Source organism: Nesoenas mayeri, assembly GCF_963082525.1.
Source record: "Nesoenas mayeri genome assembly, chromosome: 3".
In the NCBI taxonomy this organism is placed as follows: domain Eukaryota; kingdom Metazoa; phylum Chordata; class Aves; order Columbiformes; family Columbidae; genus Nesoenas; species Nesoenas mayeri.
In genome coordinates, this window is record NC_137544.1 from 82,807,526 (window position 1) to 82,827,025 (window position 19,500).

The 19,500-nt window shown below is 38.6% G+C and overlaps 1 protein-coding gene across 1 annotated transcript in view; it reads left to right on the plus strand.

Moving 5' to 3' along the window:
* Nucleotides 1-19,500, plus strand: part of KIF26B (kinesin family member 26B) — a gene marked incomplete at both ends in the record, with an annotated part of 294,143 nt that overhangs the window by 82,582 nt on the left and 192,061 nt on the right. Inside the window, one exon of the mRNA XM_080342992.1 lies at nt 6,055-6,588. Coding sequence (XP_080199118.1) covers nt 6,055-6,588 — 534 coding nt within the window. The remainder of the gene's footprint in view (nt 1-6,054; nt 6,589-19,500) is intronic.

The window sequence follows — 19,500 nt, forward strand, 5'->3', positions numbered from 1 at the left end:
TCTGTGTCACATGCATGACACAGGACTGCTTACAGCAATGATGTAGAAAAGCACTAGGGGGTGGGTCAAGGTGAATAGTCAGTCGAACACAAACTCATAGTGTGCCCTGGTGGCTAAGAAAGCTAATGCAATCCTTCAACATTCAGCCAGGAAAATACAAAACGAGGAGAGAAGCGAGCTGCTACTTTTTTCCAGCACAAGTGATGAGACTTCTCCAGTTCTGAGTTTGTTTCTATTATTTGTGCTATAAAAAGGGTGCTGACAAATTCTTCCCCTTTGGCAACAGCTGAGTTTGTCTACAACATAGCTGTGGACAAAGCTTCCCTCCAGGACACCCTGTGCATGCTGTGGCCAGAGCTTCATTCAGGGCTGCAGAGCTTTAGACAACTGCATAGCAGAGCTCATTGCGCAAGGCTTGCCTTGGCACCATTGAATGGATATTTAGATTTTCTTCTGGCTATTTCATCTCTTCTTCTCAACCCATTTAAAAATATGGCTACTGTCTAGCTATCAAATGCTAACACAAACACCTGTGTGCCAGATGTGTACAGCTGCAAGTCCATCAGTGCTGACCCATCACCAGAGCCATAAGCCAATCCATGGACCAATTAGAAAACACTTTTTGTTTTTCTTCCTCCCCATTTTTAATCCTCCTATTTTTCCAGGGTTTTCTCTCTTCTGCTTTCTGCTACTGCAAGTTTGTAAGGTGAGCCTTGCTTAGGCTTTCTGTCTCTTTTAGATAAGAAAACAGTGAGCCTAGACCAAAGGAGCACATTTTTCAGGCTGTAGCGTAGCTGGTTTATACCGACATGTTAAATTATAGCAGTCCAAATGTCAATAGTATGTGCCAGGTCAAGAAAAACATCTTGAAAATAGTAAAGTGATGGTTACACTAGACAGGATTAAGATTTGATTTTTCCTTTGCCTGCTCCCTGAAAAGAACTGGTCCCCCAGATGTGTTCTGGAGATACTGTCTGTAGGACAGAGAGCACTCATGTCCTTTTTGAAAGTGAAGGCTCAAGTCAGCAGCATAGAGAAGGTTTTCAAGTTTTAGGGCCAAAACCTGTAATAGTAAGAGTTGGGATATGATAACATAGCAGAGGTTTTTACTGAAGTTGGTAAGACAGTTTTTTGCAAGGGCTTGCAACCCAAAGGTTCCCAGCTCAGTTTGATGATATAGTGCTACTAATTCATAGTCATATTATGTATCTTGACATGCTTAATTGAGGAAAAACTCTCATTGACTTCAGTTTATTTGAACATGCTTTTGCTTTAACAGAAGTGGTGCCATTGTAACAGTGAGGAGATGTTTTTCAACTGCTGGGGTTCTGGAATGCTGAAAACAGCAAATCTCTGAAATGTCGCATAGAAGATGATAGAATATGTTTAAGTTAGGGTACAGAATCACTTGGAAAATAGCCCAAGTGCCTCTGGAAAGTAAATTTACAAGTATAATCTCTTTATTGTGCTGGAGAGTACATCCTCAAGAGAGAAAGGAGAACAAAAGAGATTTTTTTTCCCCCCTCTATTTAGAGATCAACCATGGGCTAACAGAATTGTGTTTAGAGCAGAGATGTTTTCACAGTCATAGAAAAAACACGTGTTTTTTTATCAGGGTTAAGGCTTCCCTCCTACTAATGTTTCATAGTTATTTCTTTTACTTCCTGCCTGTGGAGAGTGAGAATCTGGAAAACACACTTCTTTGGGGGCAGAAATTTGTTGCTTTCATCTACTTCTCCCTTCACCTTGTGTGATGGATTACATGCCAGCAGTCATTGCTTGGACCTTTTTGGAAACAACACCATGAGTCTTCTCTGAGCATCTTCAAGTGGAAGGTGATATCTTTGATTTAGTTAGTACTGACTGCTTTGTTTTCTCCTGAAGAGCAATGAATAATATTGGTGTTGAGATGCACAATTTGATAAGAAGGTCTTGAGACCCAATGTATAGCTGAGTTTTCTCTGAGATAATGACATAGGGTTACAATGTCTAGCTTGTGTAGACTTTAGGTGATCAAATCAAATTCAGTTGTGCACAAAATCTTAGAGAGTATGTCTTAGTGTTTGCCTGCTGTGTGTTTGCAAAAAAACAGTATGTATATGAAGTGTTTGTAACTGAATCTGTGATCAGCTACATTCCATGTTACATGCAAAATGCAGATCATTTGTCCTATTTGTTGCCTGCCTCTCTGTCTACCAGCTGAGCTCCACCTGCTTGTATCATGTCTCCTTGGGAGCTTTGTGCAAATGTATGTGTGAAAAAGACTGTACTTCATGCTGAAAGTTGTTTACTTTCTCTGTTGAGGAAGATGGACACTGAGCTGGAGAGCAGGAAGGAAAGGATTATTCTGTTTGTAGTCTGCTTTCTTAGTGATGGAGTTAAGATGTCATGAAAACTATAAAGCAAGGTACAGATTTACGAAGAGAGATGAGAGGAGGATGCATCTGTATTACCTTACAGGCTGATACAGTAGTGCCATTCCCCCTCCTCCATGAGGTGAGAACTGTATTTATCCTGGTACAGCTATCTCTGTACTTCAGTGCTTCTTAATTAGTGCTTGTTTGCTGGGTACATTTTGCCTGGGTAAAGCAAGAATTCCGCAGCATACCTGTTTATGATGGGTCTCTAAAAAGAAAAACTTCCTTCCCTCTTCTGTCTTTCCTATATGGGGTTTTTAGTTCAGGATGAAAGATGGGGCATTAATTACTAGCTGGTTACAGTGGAGAAGCAAACAACCACACATAGCTGGAATTGGTGTTTACTTGAGCCTGAAAACTCAAAGGTAACGTGAAAAGGCTCCTTGCAACAAAGCTCAGTATGCACTTCGTTTAGTTCACTGCTTGCCTCGTGCATTTATACTATGGTCTGTGTTGTGACTGATCTCATGAAGTTTTCAGACATCTTACATGCCTTCATTTGTTTATTATAGGAATAGGAGTTTATAGTAATGCTGTTTATACTAAAGATGGGTGAACTATTACAGCCTTAAGAGAAACCATCATGAACCTTTGCCTTGAACTCAAACCAAACTCATTTGTGATTTTTTTTTTTTAAGTTCTGTTTCAGTTTTCAGTGTCACTGTACTTCGTTCTGTCAGGCCTGGAAATGAGTGCCAAAATATAAATTATATTTGCAGTGTCAGCCTCAGATTTCATAAGCAAATCTGCTCTCATGCCAGGGAGCGTGGAGTTTCTTAGACATCCCAAGTTTCTGTAGTGAGCATAACCTTTACAACTCCTGCTGCTTAGTGCAGCTGACTCCAAGCGCTTATCCAGTGAGGGTTGCCCATCACTATGGCATATGGGACGAGATACTGTTTATTGAACTAACAGGCATTCCTATGGGAATGTGTGCAGTTGATTGCTTGCAGATGAAATACTGAAACAAAGTGCCATATAGCTACATTTTCCTGCTATTCAAGCAAGGGTATTGACTGCCCAGCTTTGGCCTCCTTTCTGCTAAAAGTGTTGCGAGCCTGTTAGCTGGCTCTTCTGTGAAATTACTGTGGAGCTCCCCACCGCAGAATAAGAAGGTAAACTCTCTTTTAGGCTATATCAGTTTTGTGCTGAGAACAAAATATGACTAATGTGTTTCTGGAACCTGAGTTTCTCCAGATCTATTTGCTGTCCTGTAGGCTTTTCTGTTTCATGTTCCAGATTTGGATCCAGCGTTAAGCTATCCATCTAGCAGAGTCTGATAGATGAGTAGGGCCAGTCCTGGGGAGTAATCAGTTCAGGTTGTGCCCGTTGTCCTCCTTTCTGCTTCTGAGGAGGAACAGTCTTCTTTCCCTTCTTCCCCCTCTCTCTCTGTTTATTGTTGTATCAGAGAATGATCTGATGTTTGTTTTAACACTGAGATGAAGCTGAATTCACTGCTGTCCAGCACTCCTTAAAGCTGGTGTGCTACTTGAATATTTATATCATACTGACATTTGCTTACATTAGAGAAGGCTTTATTTCCTTGGAATATTTATCATAGTATTAGGTATTTCCACGTTGAACTGCTGCTGGATCTGAATGTTGTGTATAATTACCTGGGTTCAAGCCCAGTTGCCTAAGGGAAAGTTGACTTCTAAAGAACAACAGCTAGCTCTGTGGCATTAGCTAGCTGAAGAAAGAGCTGGCAAGGATTTTTCCTGGACTGACATGGAGTAGCCTGGAAAGAAGACTCACACCTCACTTCAATGATATGGGTAGCTTTGTCTAGCTCATTATCGTGAAAACAGAGAGTCCTTTCCCTCCGTACCTGGCATCATGGATGAGGTGCCTATATCTGATGTGATCTGTTGACCTAGTTATAGTCTGGGATGGAAAATAAGATTTGACATCTTTTGCATCCTGTTTTTCCCCTTGATTTCCACCAGTCCCTTTTCTGAAGGTTAAGGGGGGAGGGTTGGTGCAGAATCCAGTTCCTGCCTTCCTGACACACTTTGCTCTGACCCCCTTTGTGCATAGAATAGAAATGACCAGCTTGAGGCTTGATCAGATCTCAGCCTCCTGTTGTTTCCCATCAGCTTATATGACTCTCTTGTGCTTCTGGGGCTAGAACTCCTCTTTTGCTGCTGTGCATAGAGAAGCACCATAATTTATGAATCAATTAATCACTGCATGCTGAGGAGCCGTTCACGGTAGTTAAACAGTGAAAATAAAATGCTGGAGTATATAATAAAGATGGATCATAATGAATATGACCCTCTACCGATGACTTCTTTCCCTCCCTATATTATAGCCCCTACCCATTCTTTCCCAGCACAGCTAGACTATCAAGAAATTTGTCTGTCTTGGATGGGGTTCTTCAAATTACTTGATGGGTTGGTGTCTATTTGTGTGATTTTTATTTATTTATTTATTTTCCTTCCCTCCATGCCCACCCCCTCTATTCTTCCAGTCTTAAGGAGAGGTAGGCAAAGTCTGCTCTGCTTGGACTGTAAAACCACAAAAATGTGGTAAGAAATTTCCAATAAATATTTCCATCTCATAACTGTCATTGTTCACTCTGTGTAACACACACATCATTATCGTGTGTTTCTAAAACTGCATGATACTCTAAGAAGCAGGTAAGTTTGGTAATAAGCCCCTGCCACAATTCCTGTTTGGCTTCACAACTTACTGAAGCACTTTGCAATTTAGGGCAGCATTCAATGACTATGGTCAGGTCAGGGTGGTATATTGATTGCTCTGTGGAAAGCACTGCTGGTATTCAGAGACCTACCCATGAGGTAAGGATATGAGGCAAGAGGTTTTGCAACACAATCACATGGTTTTGCAACAAAATTATGCTTTTCATGAAGAAAATAATTCATTACAAGTTACTGACCATATATATGTTCTGTTCTATAAATATTTTTTTTAAATTTTATAGTATCAGTAGATACTGAAAATAGTGGCAGAAAATTTCATTAATGGAAAGGGTGTCTTTCCTGTCTGAAAAGTGTTTTCTTGGTAAATGAAATGATGAAAATCTCTTGAAAACTTTATCAAATATCCATCTACTTTGAATTCTGAAAAGGATTTGGGGAGAGTGGTGGTACTTCTGTTTTTTCATTTTTTTCTTTATAGGCAGACTTTGGAATTCTACATTTTTTGTCACAGAATATTTCCTGTATTTTGAGTACTAAAAGCTGGCATTGATGAGTAGATGGATTTGTGAACCTTGCTACAAGCACAATGATTTTAGCGGCTTTGCTCTTGATCTCACCTGTGTAACTAAGAGTAGATTTCATTCAAGCCAGAAATTAGGTGCAGTGGTGTGAAGCAGGTTAATTCATTCTCTCTGCCATGCATTAGCACTTGCAGTGGAATTATAATATTTGCCATTTATCAATAAAAGTAAAAGATATTTTTTCTTTCCAACACAATCTAGTTTCTCATTTTTGTTCAGCTCTGCTGCTGGCATATGTTGACTCTATCTAATGGCCTTTGTTTGCATTCTAAATTTATCTCATAAAGTGGCTTTTGAAATGCCCAATCAGCAGTAATAATGTTTTACTGTGCTGACCATGGTTAAACATTTCTATCCTATTTCCCCCCCTTCCCTTCTCTGTTTGATTTTTAGGATCCAGGTTTCTCTTCGGTGATTCATGACAAACTCCAGGTTCCCAACACCATTCGTAAGGCATGGAATGAGAAGGACAACAGATGTGATGTTTGTGCCACACACCTGAACCAGCTGAAGCAAGAGGCCATTCAGATGGTGCTGACCTTAGAGCAGGCTGCCAACTCAGAACATTATGATGCCTCGCCAGGCTCTCCTCCACCTCTCTCCAATATCCCCACATTAGTGAGTCCCCGGCACATGGGCAGCCTGCAGCCCAGGGACTGGGCATATATGCCTGCTCCTTATGCTACATCTAATTATACAGGCTTTGTTGCCAACAAACACAGTGGAAAACCCAACACTCTAGGAATTGTCAATGGAGTGGAGAAGAAAAATGGCTCTCCTGGACACCAAGCCAAGGTCAGCTTTCAAATGGCCACGAGCCCCAGCAATGGTAATGTTCTCAACTCTGTGGCTATCCAGGCTCATCAGTACCTTGATGGCACCTGGTCTTTGTCAAGAACGAATGGCGTCACTCTATATCCCTACCAAGTAAGTATTAAAAAAAAAAAAAAGTTCATTTTCTTCCCATCAGAGATTGCATGGGTATTGCTAACACTGCTTGTTCCTCTTGGGGAAAAGCAGCGCCATTCACATAGCGAGCATCAGAACAAGGAGTGCTATAAATTCCCTTTTCTCTGATACAGGATTGAGTTGGGGGAGGCACAGGTCACAACCAGTATTAGTTAGCACCTTTTACTAATTCAGGTGTTTTATTAATAATAGGACCAAATTGTTGACCAAATTATTCCCTCACACAGTTCACACTCACTCCTGCTCATAATACTTGCTTGGAGCAACATCTGGGAGGCCAATGACACTTGTTTACTCACAAGTGGAAAGCATCACTTTTGCACCAGTGACGTCTGGTTGGGTGTTCAGGAAGTACCAAGAAGGTCTTTTGGTTCATCATGTTGTGCATATGATCATGTAGTCTTTGTCTGATTATAGGGGCACTACCTTCATCGATGTGTTGTAAGTTACATACATTCTTATTGACACTAGTGTATGCTGGTGGTCTTCTGCAGATTAGACTGATTCTTGATGTTTTGATTTTTATCAATTCTCATGAATTAGGCAGGCCCGCTAGTCTCTAGAGCTTAATAGTTCTGGGAATATTTTAATATTATTTTCCTCCTCTTTGGCCTGCTGTTTTCTGGTACACACACCGGTAAGTACCTGTAGAACCCATCCACACCAGCTTGCATAGAAGACGATTTTAGGACAGTAGACAGGCTTTCTGAGGCACTTAGCTGCAGATGGTGGGATTTTCAGAGTGCTGAAGCACTGGCAAATTGCAACACAAGCCTGTTCTTTTGAGTTCTCCCACCCATCTCTGTTGGCTTCCTTAGGCATAAACATCTTTGGAAGCTGGTCTTTCTAATGTTATGAAAAGATTGCAAGATAGGTCCCTAAATTAATATTTAACATTTATCAGTATGAAAGCAACTGAGACTGCAGCCAGAAAAAAAGGATTGTTATTCATAAACATTAAGATATTGTCATGCACCAAAGAAGACTTGGTAAAACCAGAATGAGCTACAGTTATTTTTATCTGGAAAGTATGTGACTTTATAGTTTTGTGGATCTATGCTCTAGTGAACATGAATCACACTTGAGCAGGTCAGTATGTGATAATAGTTTGCTCAAAAAAAAAAATCCCCTGATCTAAGTTTGACCTAAGAAAAAAAAACCTAAACAAAGAATGCACATTGAGAAAACTGAATAATTATAATTGGTATTTGGAAAATCAGTTTATGGCACTTGCAATCTTTTAGGTTCATCTTCCATGAAAATATATTTTACTTAATTTTTAATAATGTTCTTCATTCCTAGGTGGCTCATTTTGTCTTAAAAAATATTCACTAAGGAGAATGTAATACTCAAAACTTTCCAGACAGATCCTGTAGTTTGGCTTCAGTCAGAATAAGGACTGTTCTCTACCATTTCCCTTTCCTTTCAATAACCTTGAAATAGAAAAGATAGCACCTGAATCTAACCCAAACCAACCAACCAAAAAAAAGTGTCCCCAAAAAGGCAAACCAGAAAACCCCAAACAAAGCCAGCAATGTTGGTCTGTGACGGATTGTGATGATAGTGGATGTTATATTCTCTTTAAGCCTGCAACCTTCAAATGTTGAAATTCTCACTTTACTCAAGTATCACATTTAATTGTCAAGTCACAAAACAATAATGATAGGTTTTGCCTCTAAAAACATTGAAAGAATTTTAGTATTTGGCATCTGTATCAGGCTGGGAATTAAGTAAGAAGAAAAACTTTGAAAAGTAATTTATTTGTAGTTTGAAGTAGTAGGGAAAGGCAACCTTTGCTTTTTCTACTTTTGTGTACGTAAACCAATTGTATTTGCGACACACTTTAAGAACACTGTATATCTCTCTCCCATATAAATATATATTTTTGTTATGCATTTACTGTTACAGTTACAAAACTCTGCATGGGAAGAGCACTAAGAAGATGAATCTGTTACCTCATCTGAATTAGAACCCTTCTTGATTTGAAGTTGAATTAAAAAAGCGTTACTAGCTATTTACTTGCAAATGTCTATATGTTTATTACATTTTCTTGCCTTCTTATAAGAACAGTGATTGGAAGAACCTCACTGTGCATTAGCTAAAAGGAATAGAGAATGATTTCTTGGGATAAAAAGCCTTGAACTTCACACAGAAGTACAGTACCCTTCTACATCATAATCTTGTTAAATTGATGTACAGGGAGAAGTCAGTCTCATGGCTCTAGACTTAATGGCGCCTGTTGTAGACACCTCCCATTGTAAATTAGCTCTTGTTAGACAGTCTAGATAACTTGCCAGAAATGGTTGAGTACCTTGAAAACTGACTGTATTTTTTTTTTTTCCTTGAAGTATCACCAAAAAGACAAAACATTAGTTTGGAAGTGACATTCTGCAGCTTAGGATTTACTCATGGCAACATTAAGAAGCAAAAAGTATTCCTACTGTTGTAAGTTCAAGGATGTTGCTCCCTTCCTAGAATCTTCCCCTAAAATTAGAACCTTGTTGTGGGGAATGAATGACAATTTTTGTTTCAATTTTAGTGGAGAAAAAAAAATAACATAAATAAAATGAGTGTTGTGATAATGTAAGTCTCAGCTGCTGCAGTAGTGTAGGGCATGTCTTAAATTACATGCCACTACTCAACTACTTCTGCAGAAAGAGGAATTGCTATCAGGAGTTAATAAATCAAATGTGAATTTATATACTACCAGGTTTGGTAATTTATTGTATGTTTACAGCCTGAAAAATAAAAGTGGTATTATAATGATGTCTTTAACTGAAGATGCATGCCAGATGTAAAAGAACCTTTCTGATACTTTCACACAGACATTTCCTAAGAATAAATCTGAGAAATAGCTGCTAAGAGTTGTTTAGGCAAAACTGGTCCCACCTGGAGATACGGAGATGGTGTAGATGACCCCATCAGTCCCCACCAACCCTGTTTTATGTCATTCCATGTTTAGCCATCCCTTGACTAGACGGAAACAAAGGTCTGATTCCAAAAACCTATGGTATCCCCCAGACCTGGCTCACAAATGAACAGCTGATGCTGTTTTCTGTAGGGGCCTGAATCAAATTTTGCTGGTAAGTGGTCTTCTTACAAACCAAGGAATCAGAGGCAGGGAATGGGAATTGATTGATCTTAAACAAAAAGCATGGCCTGTTAAACCCCTCCTACAAACACTGGAATGCTGAAATGGTTACCTTGTTGAATACATGCAGGAAAACACCATTCAAAATTCAATAGAGTTTGATCCAGAGTCTGAAAAACATGCTCTTTCAGTCATCAGCAGGTAGCATTTGTATACCCTGGGGATCAGACTGTTTTAACACTTGGAAAGGCTTCTGCTGATCTCCTTATCACTCAGAGGGATTTCTGTCCTTCTTTGCTCAGAGAAAACTCATTTAAATTGGTGAGGTTTTACCCGAGAAGGGTTGTAATTATTTGTGCAGCTGTGAATTACAGGATACTGCAGAGTTAAGTGCATTTCTGTTGCTTACTGGTTATTTATGTAACACTTCTGAAGAAAAAGAAACCTTTGGGCCTGGGGTATGAATGTAAGAGCCAGAAGTCCAAATACTTCGGTGAAGTGTTTGGTGCTTGTAATTTTTATGCAGAATGTGGTAATAAATTGCATATGCAACATTTATATTACTTTATTATCCAAAGTTGCTTAAGTAGCTAGAACAAAAATACCACATTAAAGAATAAGATTAAGGTAGATTTGAATCTTTAGTAGTTCAGACTGATTTAGGGTTTGCTTTCAAAGGGAAAGGAGTTGAAAATAGTGACCAGATTAAGCTGGCTACATTAAAACACTTTTTCTGGAGTAAAAGTGCTCCATTATTTAAAAGTAATTGTTCCTCTTTAGAATGGGCACCCTCTTTTAACCTAAATTAACTGTACAGTTCTCAGATGTTGATCTGCCTCTAAACAGAAAGCATGACATTTAACTGCATTGTGGTGTGAACTGCAGGACATAAAATAGTGGACATTTCCTGGATCTGCATAAGAATCTTTTCACTTCTGCAAGTAAGTTATTTAAAAAGGTAAAACAAAGAAAAGCACAGTGTGTTTGGTAGATTTGAGTGACAGGAAGGTAAGAGAGAGCTAGGGAACTGGAAAAGGCCAGCTGTTCCAGGAACTGTGTGGGCTGTGAAAGGGAAGGATGGGTAACAGAAAATGTAGCTTTTGATGTGAGTGAGCTCCTCTTGCTCCAGACCTTGAGGTTGTGAAGTTTGAATTTGGTAAGGAAAAAGATGTGCATGTAAGGATTTGAGTAGGGGTATTGTGAACTTAACGGTATTCAAGGAAAAAGTGTTCCTTTTTCCCCTGCACTTAAAAAGACGCTTTTGACGGAAAGTTTGGAAAATGAGATCTTAAACCGCTAAGAGCCTCTTGGCCCCAGGCATAATGATCTCAAGCCTATTCAGAGAGTTATCAAAGGCTTTGTTTGTGTACAATTGATGAAAGCCTACAGTATGTGCTTTCTGTTTCCTCTTTATGTATAATGTGTGTTTAGAAGAACACTGTTCTCTGAGAAAGTACCAGCTTGTTCTAGAGTTTTGCAGTGATGAATTATTTGTTTGGAGTTTACTTAGGTCACAGTTGTCTCATAACACATCACTTCTTTCAGGCACAAGCTTTTAAAAAATAAACTGGTAATGATTAGAGTTGGGCACAAGTTGAAGAGTTCAGATGCAGAGCCAGTGTGTGTGTGGGGAATATTCCCATGCAGGGTTTTGATTCCAAGTTTTTTTCCAGGTCTCTGCTGTCTCATTTATTTATCCTCCACATGTTACTGCTTCTGTTGCTTCTTAAAGTATTCAGCAGGATAAAGCTAAAATGTTAATGATTGCTACAACAGTGCTGGTGGTAGTTTAAGTCGCTTCTGAAGTATATAATGCAAGGCACAGAAATCAGGTTACTTGCTCCATCTGTAGACTAAAAGATATCACAGTATCACAGTATGTTTGGGATTGGAAGGGAAAGGTGTCTCTAATTATTCCATGCTTCCTAGAGCCAGACCTATGTTGCCAAAGCATCTTAACAACAACAGAAAAGGAGATTTGTATACTGTGTCCTCTAGTACTGTGTTCTTAAGTGAACACAAACAATTCAGTATGATATACCTAATGCAGGAGATATTTTGCCTTTTGCAGTTAGGTTTTTGGATAGCTTGTGTTTCAACAGCAGTTTAGTCACTGAATTTATGAGATCCACATTTGAGTATGATGACTCCCTGAACATAGTAGAAGACTGTTCCTATCACTCTGAGCTCATGGATGATGATGCTGAACAAGTTTGTGCAAACTCTTGCACTCATAGTGGTTTTCATTCTGTGACATGGACTCTAACAAGAAAGAAACTCTACAGTGAGACTGTAGACTGAAAGTACAGGAATTTTATTTCCAAAATTTGACTAGGCCAAGAAACAGATTGTCAAACAAATTCATTGGCACTGAAATGATATCCCTGCTTAATTATCTCTGTTACTCTCATCCTCCATGCATTAGTTATCTCTGAAGTAGCTTTCCTCTGACTAAAAGCCTTTTTAAACCACATCACTAATAATTAGATGTGGCCCTACTGAAGTCTGTATATGTCGTCAGTTGACATTTTGCCATGATTGTTTGATCATTCAATTTGTATATTAGAGGACTTGGCTATTTGTATTCCATTCCTCCTGTCCACCCCTTCAACTAACAGCCCAGTTGTATACTGATTCTCTAATAGCATCATGGAGGGGAAACTGAAGTCTATGTGAACTGTAGGAGGGGTTTATTTTTGCATTACTCTGGTGTGATTTGATCTCTTAAGGCATTTTTATGCATGGCTTAATGACCTTAGAATCATTACTTTTCCCCTTCATGATACTTGGGTGACCAAGGGAAGAAAGAGGTAAAGGGTATCCCATGGACTGAAAAGAGCTAAGTAGGCTTATCCTATGAGTATGAAAACCCCATGACTCAGCTGTGATGTGAGGAAGAAATCTGTGGAATATTAGAGGAGTGAGTTAATCCTGTAAATTAGCGAAAGCCAGAAGATCACAATTAGTGAGGATTTGGAGTCTTGGTTTCTTCCCCTGCTCTGTAGCTTAAGGATTTTGTCCATGTGTGAGGCTAGTTTCTTTCCTGAAATAATAGCTGTGCTGATTGCTTGCATCATTGAACAAGAGTATAAACTGAGAGGAGCTGTTTTAACAGTGGGGAAAATAAAGTATAGATGGAATGGAGGGAAAGAGAAGACAAATTGATACATCAACACAAAATTATCCCTTTGTTTCCCACACTGTAAATAAGGTGGCACAGAATCAGAGAGAAAAATGTTCAGCTTCTGCTTTATTTCATAGTTCAAGAACATGGAGAGTTAAAAGACAGCCAATTTGGAAGTGAGAGGGGGAAATACGCTTTTCATGCAGTGTACAGTTCTGTGTATCTTATTACTGTGGGAAAAGTATCGAGGCCAAAAACTTGGAAGAATTCATAAAGGGATTATGTGTTTGTGGGCAATAAAAAAAAAAAAAAAATCCCTTCTTTCTGATATTAGGATAAGAAAAAAAAAAGTAAGAGACAGATTTCTGAATAGCATAAGGCAATGGGTATCTTACATTTCTATGGAGAAGGGCTTCCTTAAATACATCCAACATATAGCAAAGGACTAGAATTCCTGAAACTACTACTGAAGCTTTCCAGCACAGGTGTAACTGGGCTGACTGGGAGATGGATACGGATGTACTTGGCTCTTAGACGCTTTGTCCTTCTGTTCTGAAAGTGGCCCTTGAGTGGCAGCTGGAGAGAGAGCCTAGATTACAGCCTGAACCTGGTGAAGGATAAACACCAGATGACACCAGATGACTGGTGCTGTGTTTTGGATGGAGGCCTGTGATGAACAGATCAGCCAAGAGTGCTTCCAACAGTTTCAACAACATTGCCAGAGTTCAATACAAGTGCTGTACATTTCAGATTTTTTTTTTTTGTTTGTTTCTTACTCAAGCATATGAAGATTTGATTTCTAGAAACTCTCTTCATTTGAAATAATTCATATGAGCAACGTGTTTGTCTTTAAAGCTGCATAAAGATTCAGTCCCGAGGCTCATTCGCCCTGTATCTTGCTATTGTTCAACATCTGTTGCAAGAAGAAAGAAAATAGAAATGTACAAAACCAAGGGTAACTCGTTCTGAGATGCAGAAGGGAAGGAGGGGATGACAAAAGAATTAGAAAGCAAATATTTAGGAATTTACCTTTAGATTCCCATAGAGTGCCACTCAAATAAATGTATTGTTTCCTTGACTGAGACATTTATTTCTTATATTGTTTTACATAAATGTGACATAGAATTAAGAATAGATGTAGGAACACCAGCATAAATTTTTTGTTTACTTTTTGTAAAATTCCATTCTAAGCTTTAATTTTGCTTAGGAAAAGGTTTGGGCTTTTAAATATGAAGAATTGTATTACTGTGCAAAATATAAATTGACAAAACCTTTTTCTTTGATGCTATGCTGTGCTTCTGGGAAGTCAGGAATAAATAGCTAGAGGCTGATGTAGCTCTGAAATATGATTCTACACAGCTATCATGGTAAACCATTGTTTTATTTAAAGTGTTTCTGAAATGGCATCAGAAATGGAGCATCAAATTCTCTGCTGAGACAGTTCTCTTTAATTCAGTGGATCCGAGTTAAAGTGGGTGGTTGTTCCCTTATATTCCAGAGCATTGAGAACTTGAGAGGTGGGGTTGTCAGATAAAGTACATTCGGGGCCAGACTCTCTTACGTCTCACTCCAGGATAAATGCTTTGCAGTTGACATGGCTACATTGGTGTAATACGGCTAAGAATAAGATCAGCATCAACCCTGTAAGATCCCATGAGCCAGAGTGTGAGAACAGCTGTGGTGATGGGAATGAATATGGTGTCTTGAACTCTAAGTGGGCTCAACTTCTCTTTGGGCTGGTGGATGGGGAAGCTTGTTTTTCTATATACGTCTGATCTGACCCCACACTGAAGAGTCTGTTGGAAAGCCTCTTCTTGACAAATGAAAGCAGAAGGGTGATTGTCCAGCAGCTTTTGAATTTTGAATGTGCCTAGCTGTGTTTTATGAAGAATGAGGAAGGATTACATCTGTATAGGGGTGAGAAAAAGCCCCTCCCAGCTAATGAGACCATCTTTTGAATCTACAAACTGCTCTGAGGAGAAATGAAACTGCACTTCAACTTTCACTCCCACCTAACCTCTCTAGCTGAATTCAGAACTACTCTGATGTTGAAAGGGAACGGAAGGTAATGAGCTTTCTTCTTCCAAGGGGTTGGTTTGTGCACATTCTGCTTAATGTCACTAGCAAACCTCAGCAGGAGCATCTGCAGCTCGTCCTTGTATGGGAGCACAAGAATGACCATCGATTATGCCATTAAGATATCCGAGGACTTGGGTTTTATAAGCCAAAAAAGTCCCAGGTCTCACTGTTAGATGTGGGCATCAAATGACTAAGCTGTAATCAGTGCAAGGCAATAGTTGTATGGGTGGGAATGCAAGTGAAGTGTTTCTGTTGTAACAACTCTTTGAACTAAATCCATGTGTCTGTCATGCTTTACTTCAAAATGCTTGATTTTTTTTTTTTTTTTTTTTTTTTTTTAATTTGTGGAAGTAGCATATGTATGTGTTTATTAAATAGCTGGCTAAATTTATGCACAGGCTTTTGGCTAACAGGAAAGACAGAAAAAGAATTAAAGGTTGGAACTGTGCTTGATGAAATCACTTCTGCTTCCTTAAGTTCATTGTGGCTGCATTGATCTACAGTGAGTGCAGCTTGGTATCACTGGATAATTACAAAACACACCTGTGATGTGAATTCTGTGATTTATGTACACTTTTTACTACACTCTTTATTACTTTGCAAGGAAGTCAGGGTTATTACGAAGAGAGTTTAGGCCTAGATTTGAAAAATATTTCTATTTTAAAGCATACAGAGTGATGATATTTTTTTTCCTATTCTCCTGTAACAGAGAGATAGCTGATAGACAGCATTTTTGGTTTTCTTCCTGAAAAGTTTTATGCTGCTAGAGCTAGGCAGTGCTGCTGGATGTAAACAGAAACCATAAGCTCAAACATATCTGTTTTATTCTTGTATATTTTCTCAGTTACTGCAGTGCCACACAGAAGATGGAAAATTAACTTGAGTGTTATTAAAGAAATTATATCGAACGCATCAGAAAAAAATGTATAGTAATCAGATATAATAATTTCTTAATCGATTGGTTTGTCTGATCCCTGAAGACTTTGTGTGGAGTTCATTGCCAATGTGAAGTAGGTAAAGATGAATGTGACACGATTCTTAATTGCACCATACAGGTACATCATGGAAGTGATCACAGCCAGAACTGAAAGGGAAGATGTGCTCAGAAAGCTTTGTCTACATTTGGTCCAGCTTCTATGACAGTCATTGTGAAGAGTCTTGCAATGTTAGGCAGGTTTAACTGAGGCTTAGTTTAGAGCTTGTAGGAGATTTCTGATTTTTTCCTTTGAAGTAGAGTAAACCAAAACTGCGTTTGCTCTGTTCAGCAAACAATACAGCCAGCTACTCTTCAGATGACTTAGGGGAACAACACAGCTAAAGGCTCCTGGTCAGCAGGCTGCCCTGACAAATTACAAGAGCATCAGTGCATGTAATAAAGCTTATCTATTTTATTTTATTTTTAGGTGCACATGCTAAACAGTTTGGTCTTGATGGTCTCAAAGGTCCTTTCCAACCTAAATGATTCTATGATTCTTTAAATAAATGATCAAGTTGTTTTCATGTAAATAAGTGCTTTGGAGCAGAAAATCTAGTTCTCATGTTAGCAGCTTTTCATGATTCTCTGCCCCATTCAGTCATCACAAGGCTCTTTGCCTCTGTAATCCTAAATGCCTGGAAGTGCCATTTGCAGCCAGGATTTAGTAGTGATGCTGATTATCTCCCGAGTGTTGTCTTGCACCACAGAGCAGTTGTAAAGATCCTTTTAAACATTGCCAGAGTCCAGCTTATCAAGATTTATTCCCACTTATTATATAAGTAGGTGAAATGGAGATACCTGGTGTGATGATAGCTTGGACTAGATCAAGATTTCTGGAAAGGAACTTGAGATAGGGATTATGTATTTGCAGGTTATGTAGGTTATGAGATTTTTCCAAGCTCAGTGATGTGTGTTTCTATGCTTCCTTTTCCATTTGCTGCTCAATGACTTTAATAATATTAATATATTGTGATTATTTGCCTCTTCTCCCTACCCCCTGAATGTTATGTCTCTTAATATTGACTTGGTTTCCTTTTGAGTGTAAGAGAGTAGGAGGACACCTACTAGTTACAAATGCTTACCAGAAATACTGGAAAACAACTGATGCTTCTCAGTAGCCCATTTTATCTGCTGGATAATTTTATATCGTTCATGAGAAAAAAAGGTTTTTGTTAATGCTATTGCTGCTGGTATTCTTGTGCCCATTTTGAAGACACTAAGTAGAAACACCTTTGTAATTTCTTGGAGAATCCATAGATGGTACCACAGAAAGCCAAGGGACCTGTCAGTAACCACAACTCTACTAGAGCAAGAGAATGGTTTGTGTGTAGGGGATTAGAGAACTTGCTCCCAATATCTTTTTAAATGTCGCACTGACATGAGTGGGGAAAAATTAAATTCTACCAGGAAACATATAGTGTAAACTGAGCTGAAAGATAGCTGGAACAATAACTGTATAATATTTTGCAGACGTAGAATTCTTTTCCTGTAAAAGGACACAAAATACTTTGAGCATCAAACCTAAACCTTGGCAATACACTTGAACGAAGCAACTTCATTGTCCCATGTTTTATGTGTTAAGAAGCAGATGTACAGGAAAGTGGAAGAATATACCCGAGATGGGTGCTATGCAATTTGCAGAGAGTTGAGAAAACCTTTTATTCTGTTCCACTCAGGATTAAAAAAAGGGCCATTTTGTCATTTCATATGTGGAAATAAGATTTTTCTGTGCCTTCCTGGAAGAGTCAATATCAGAGTGGATTATGAAACAGAGAAATTATAATGGTTCACAACAATTTGGAGAAGCTTTGAAAACAGAGGAGACTGACTAAAAATATCTTGCTTGTTAATTGTTTTATCATCAAATATGGCTTAAGCTGGAATTTTTATCAACTACATAGAGTTCATACACTTCACCACTTACAACAAGCTGCTACTGTGCTTTCTGAAAAGAAAAAAAATTTGAAAGCAAGGGCTTTCCTTTAGAGGGATTCACTTGAAAGCATGCCTTTGGGAAAGAACAAGATTATAGAAGTTTTAAATTGACCTCTGAAGTTTTTGAGGTTGTAGTATCATTGAAACTTATTCTTTGAAAAAGCTTCTGCATCTACGATATTTCTCCCTTGTTGTTTACTCTGCCTTAATTCCTAATGAAAATAGTTTCAGCAAGTACTAAAATCCTGTTATCTTTCTACAATGCTCTGTTTCCTACTAGGGAGCCTTCTGTAATACTATTCTGCTGGAGAAATCAAGCTTTGAAATGGTAATATTTATTTCTTGAACTTCCATAATAATCTAGTTCCGTTGGATAGGGCTGAACCATGGGAGCATGAAACCCACTGCCTGTAGGGGGCACTATGCAAGAATGGGTATTTTGGAATTCTAGTCCTCTGGGTTAGCCACAAGGTAAAATGCACCCATTTTGTGTGGCTTCTGTTGCTGTGGTCATTGTGAGCAGAGCAGCTTAGTTGTGGGAAGTATTTGGAGAATTATCCCTAAATCTTTGGTTTGATGCATAAATAGTATGAGTATTTAATGACTTCATGCATAAATACAGTCACTCCACTTCTGTTTGTTTGTGGGTTTTGTTTGTTTGTTTGTTCCCTCCCCTGCGTGTTTGGTTGGCTTTCTTTATTGTGTGCGCTTGTACTTATGTATACACATACACATATTTTTCTTCCACTTCATTTCCTCTAGGAAAGACTCCTATGCTGCTTTTCCAAAGGAGATTGCCCATAAACTTCAGTGGAATGAGCTTGATTTCAGAATCTATGCTGGTGACAGAGCATCATCATGCTTTTTACTTTTAGCAACTGTATGCCATTCTGCTGATATTAAGAAATATCAAAGAATCAGAGAACACAGAGTTCTGAAAGCCAATTGTTTTAGAAGGGGAAGGGTTTCAACCCCTCTTAAGAATACACACTAAGCAGCAGTTCTACAAGTGTTTCAGGCTTGGTTCTTTATTATCCTATGTATGGAACAGTGCTCTCCATTTTGGAGCTAGTTCATGCCTGTCTTGTGTTCCCTTTGTCCTAGTGTAAATAGCTGTGCAAGATGACTTAGTAAATGCCTACAGTAAACCTTGGGAAGAGACAAGTAAGACCCTTTTCTGACTACAGTGACCTGTAGTCAGTGATCCTTATTTTGGCATGTCACTGTGGAGAAGAAAATTAGTCCATGATGCATTATGAAAAATTAATTAAAATAGACTAAAGGCTTTCTTTAAAAAATTGATTTTAAAGTAACTTCTGAAAGTTTTACATTACAAACCCAGTAAACAAGTTGAAAGCAAAAACCCAAAAACATTATATGTGCAAATAAAAATCCTCTGTGGAGTGCTGAAAGCCAAAATGAGAACTGAAGATAACCATGAGGCATGTATTACAATTCAGAATGGTTTACTAGAGTTTAGGCACCATCTCAGATGATGAGCCTGTTTGTTGTTCTTATATTTGGACTTCATTAAATGCCTTTAATTAAATCTATTGTAAATCTGTTTTATTCCCAAGGGGCCAGTTAATGTAATCTTGCTGTTTGCTTATAAAAAATATCAACCAACAGTTCCTGCACTAATTTTAATAACTGTTTATTTTTAGA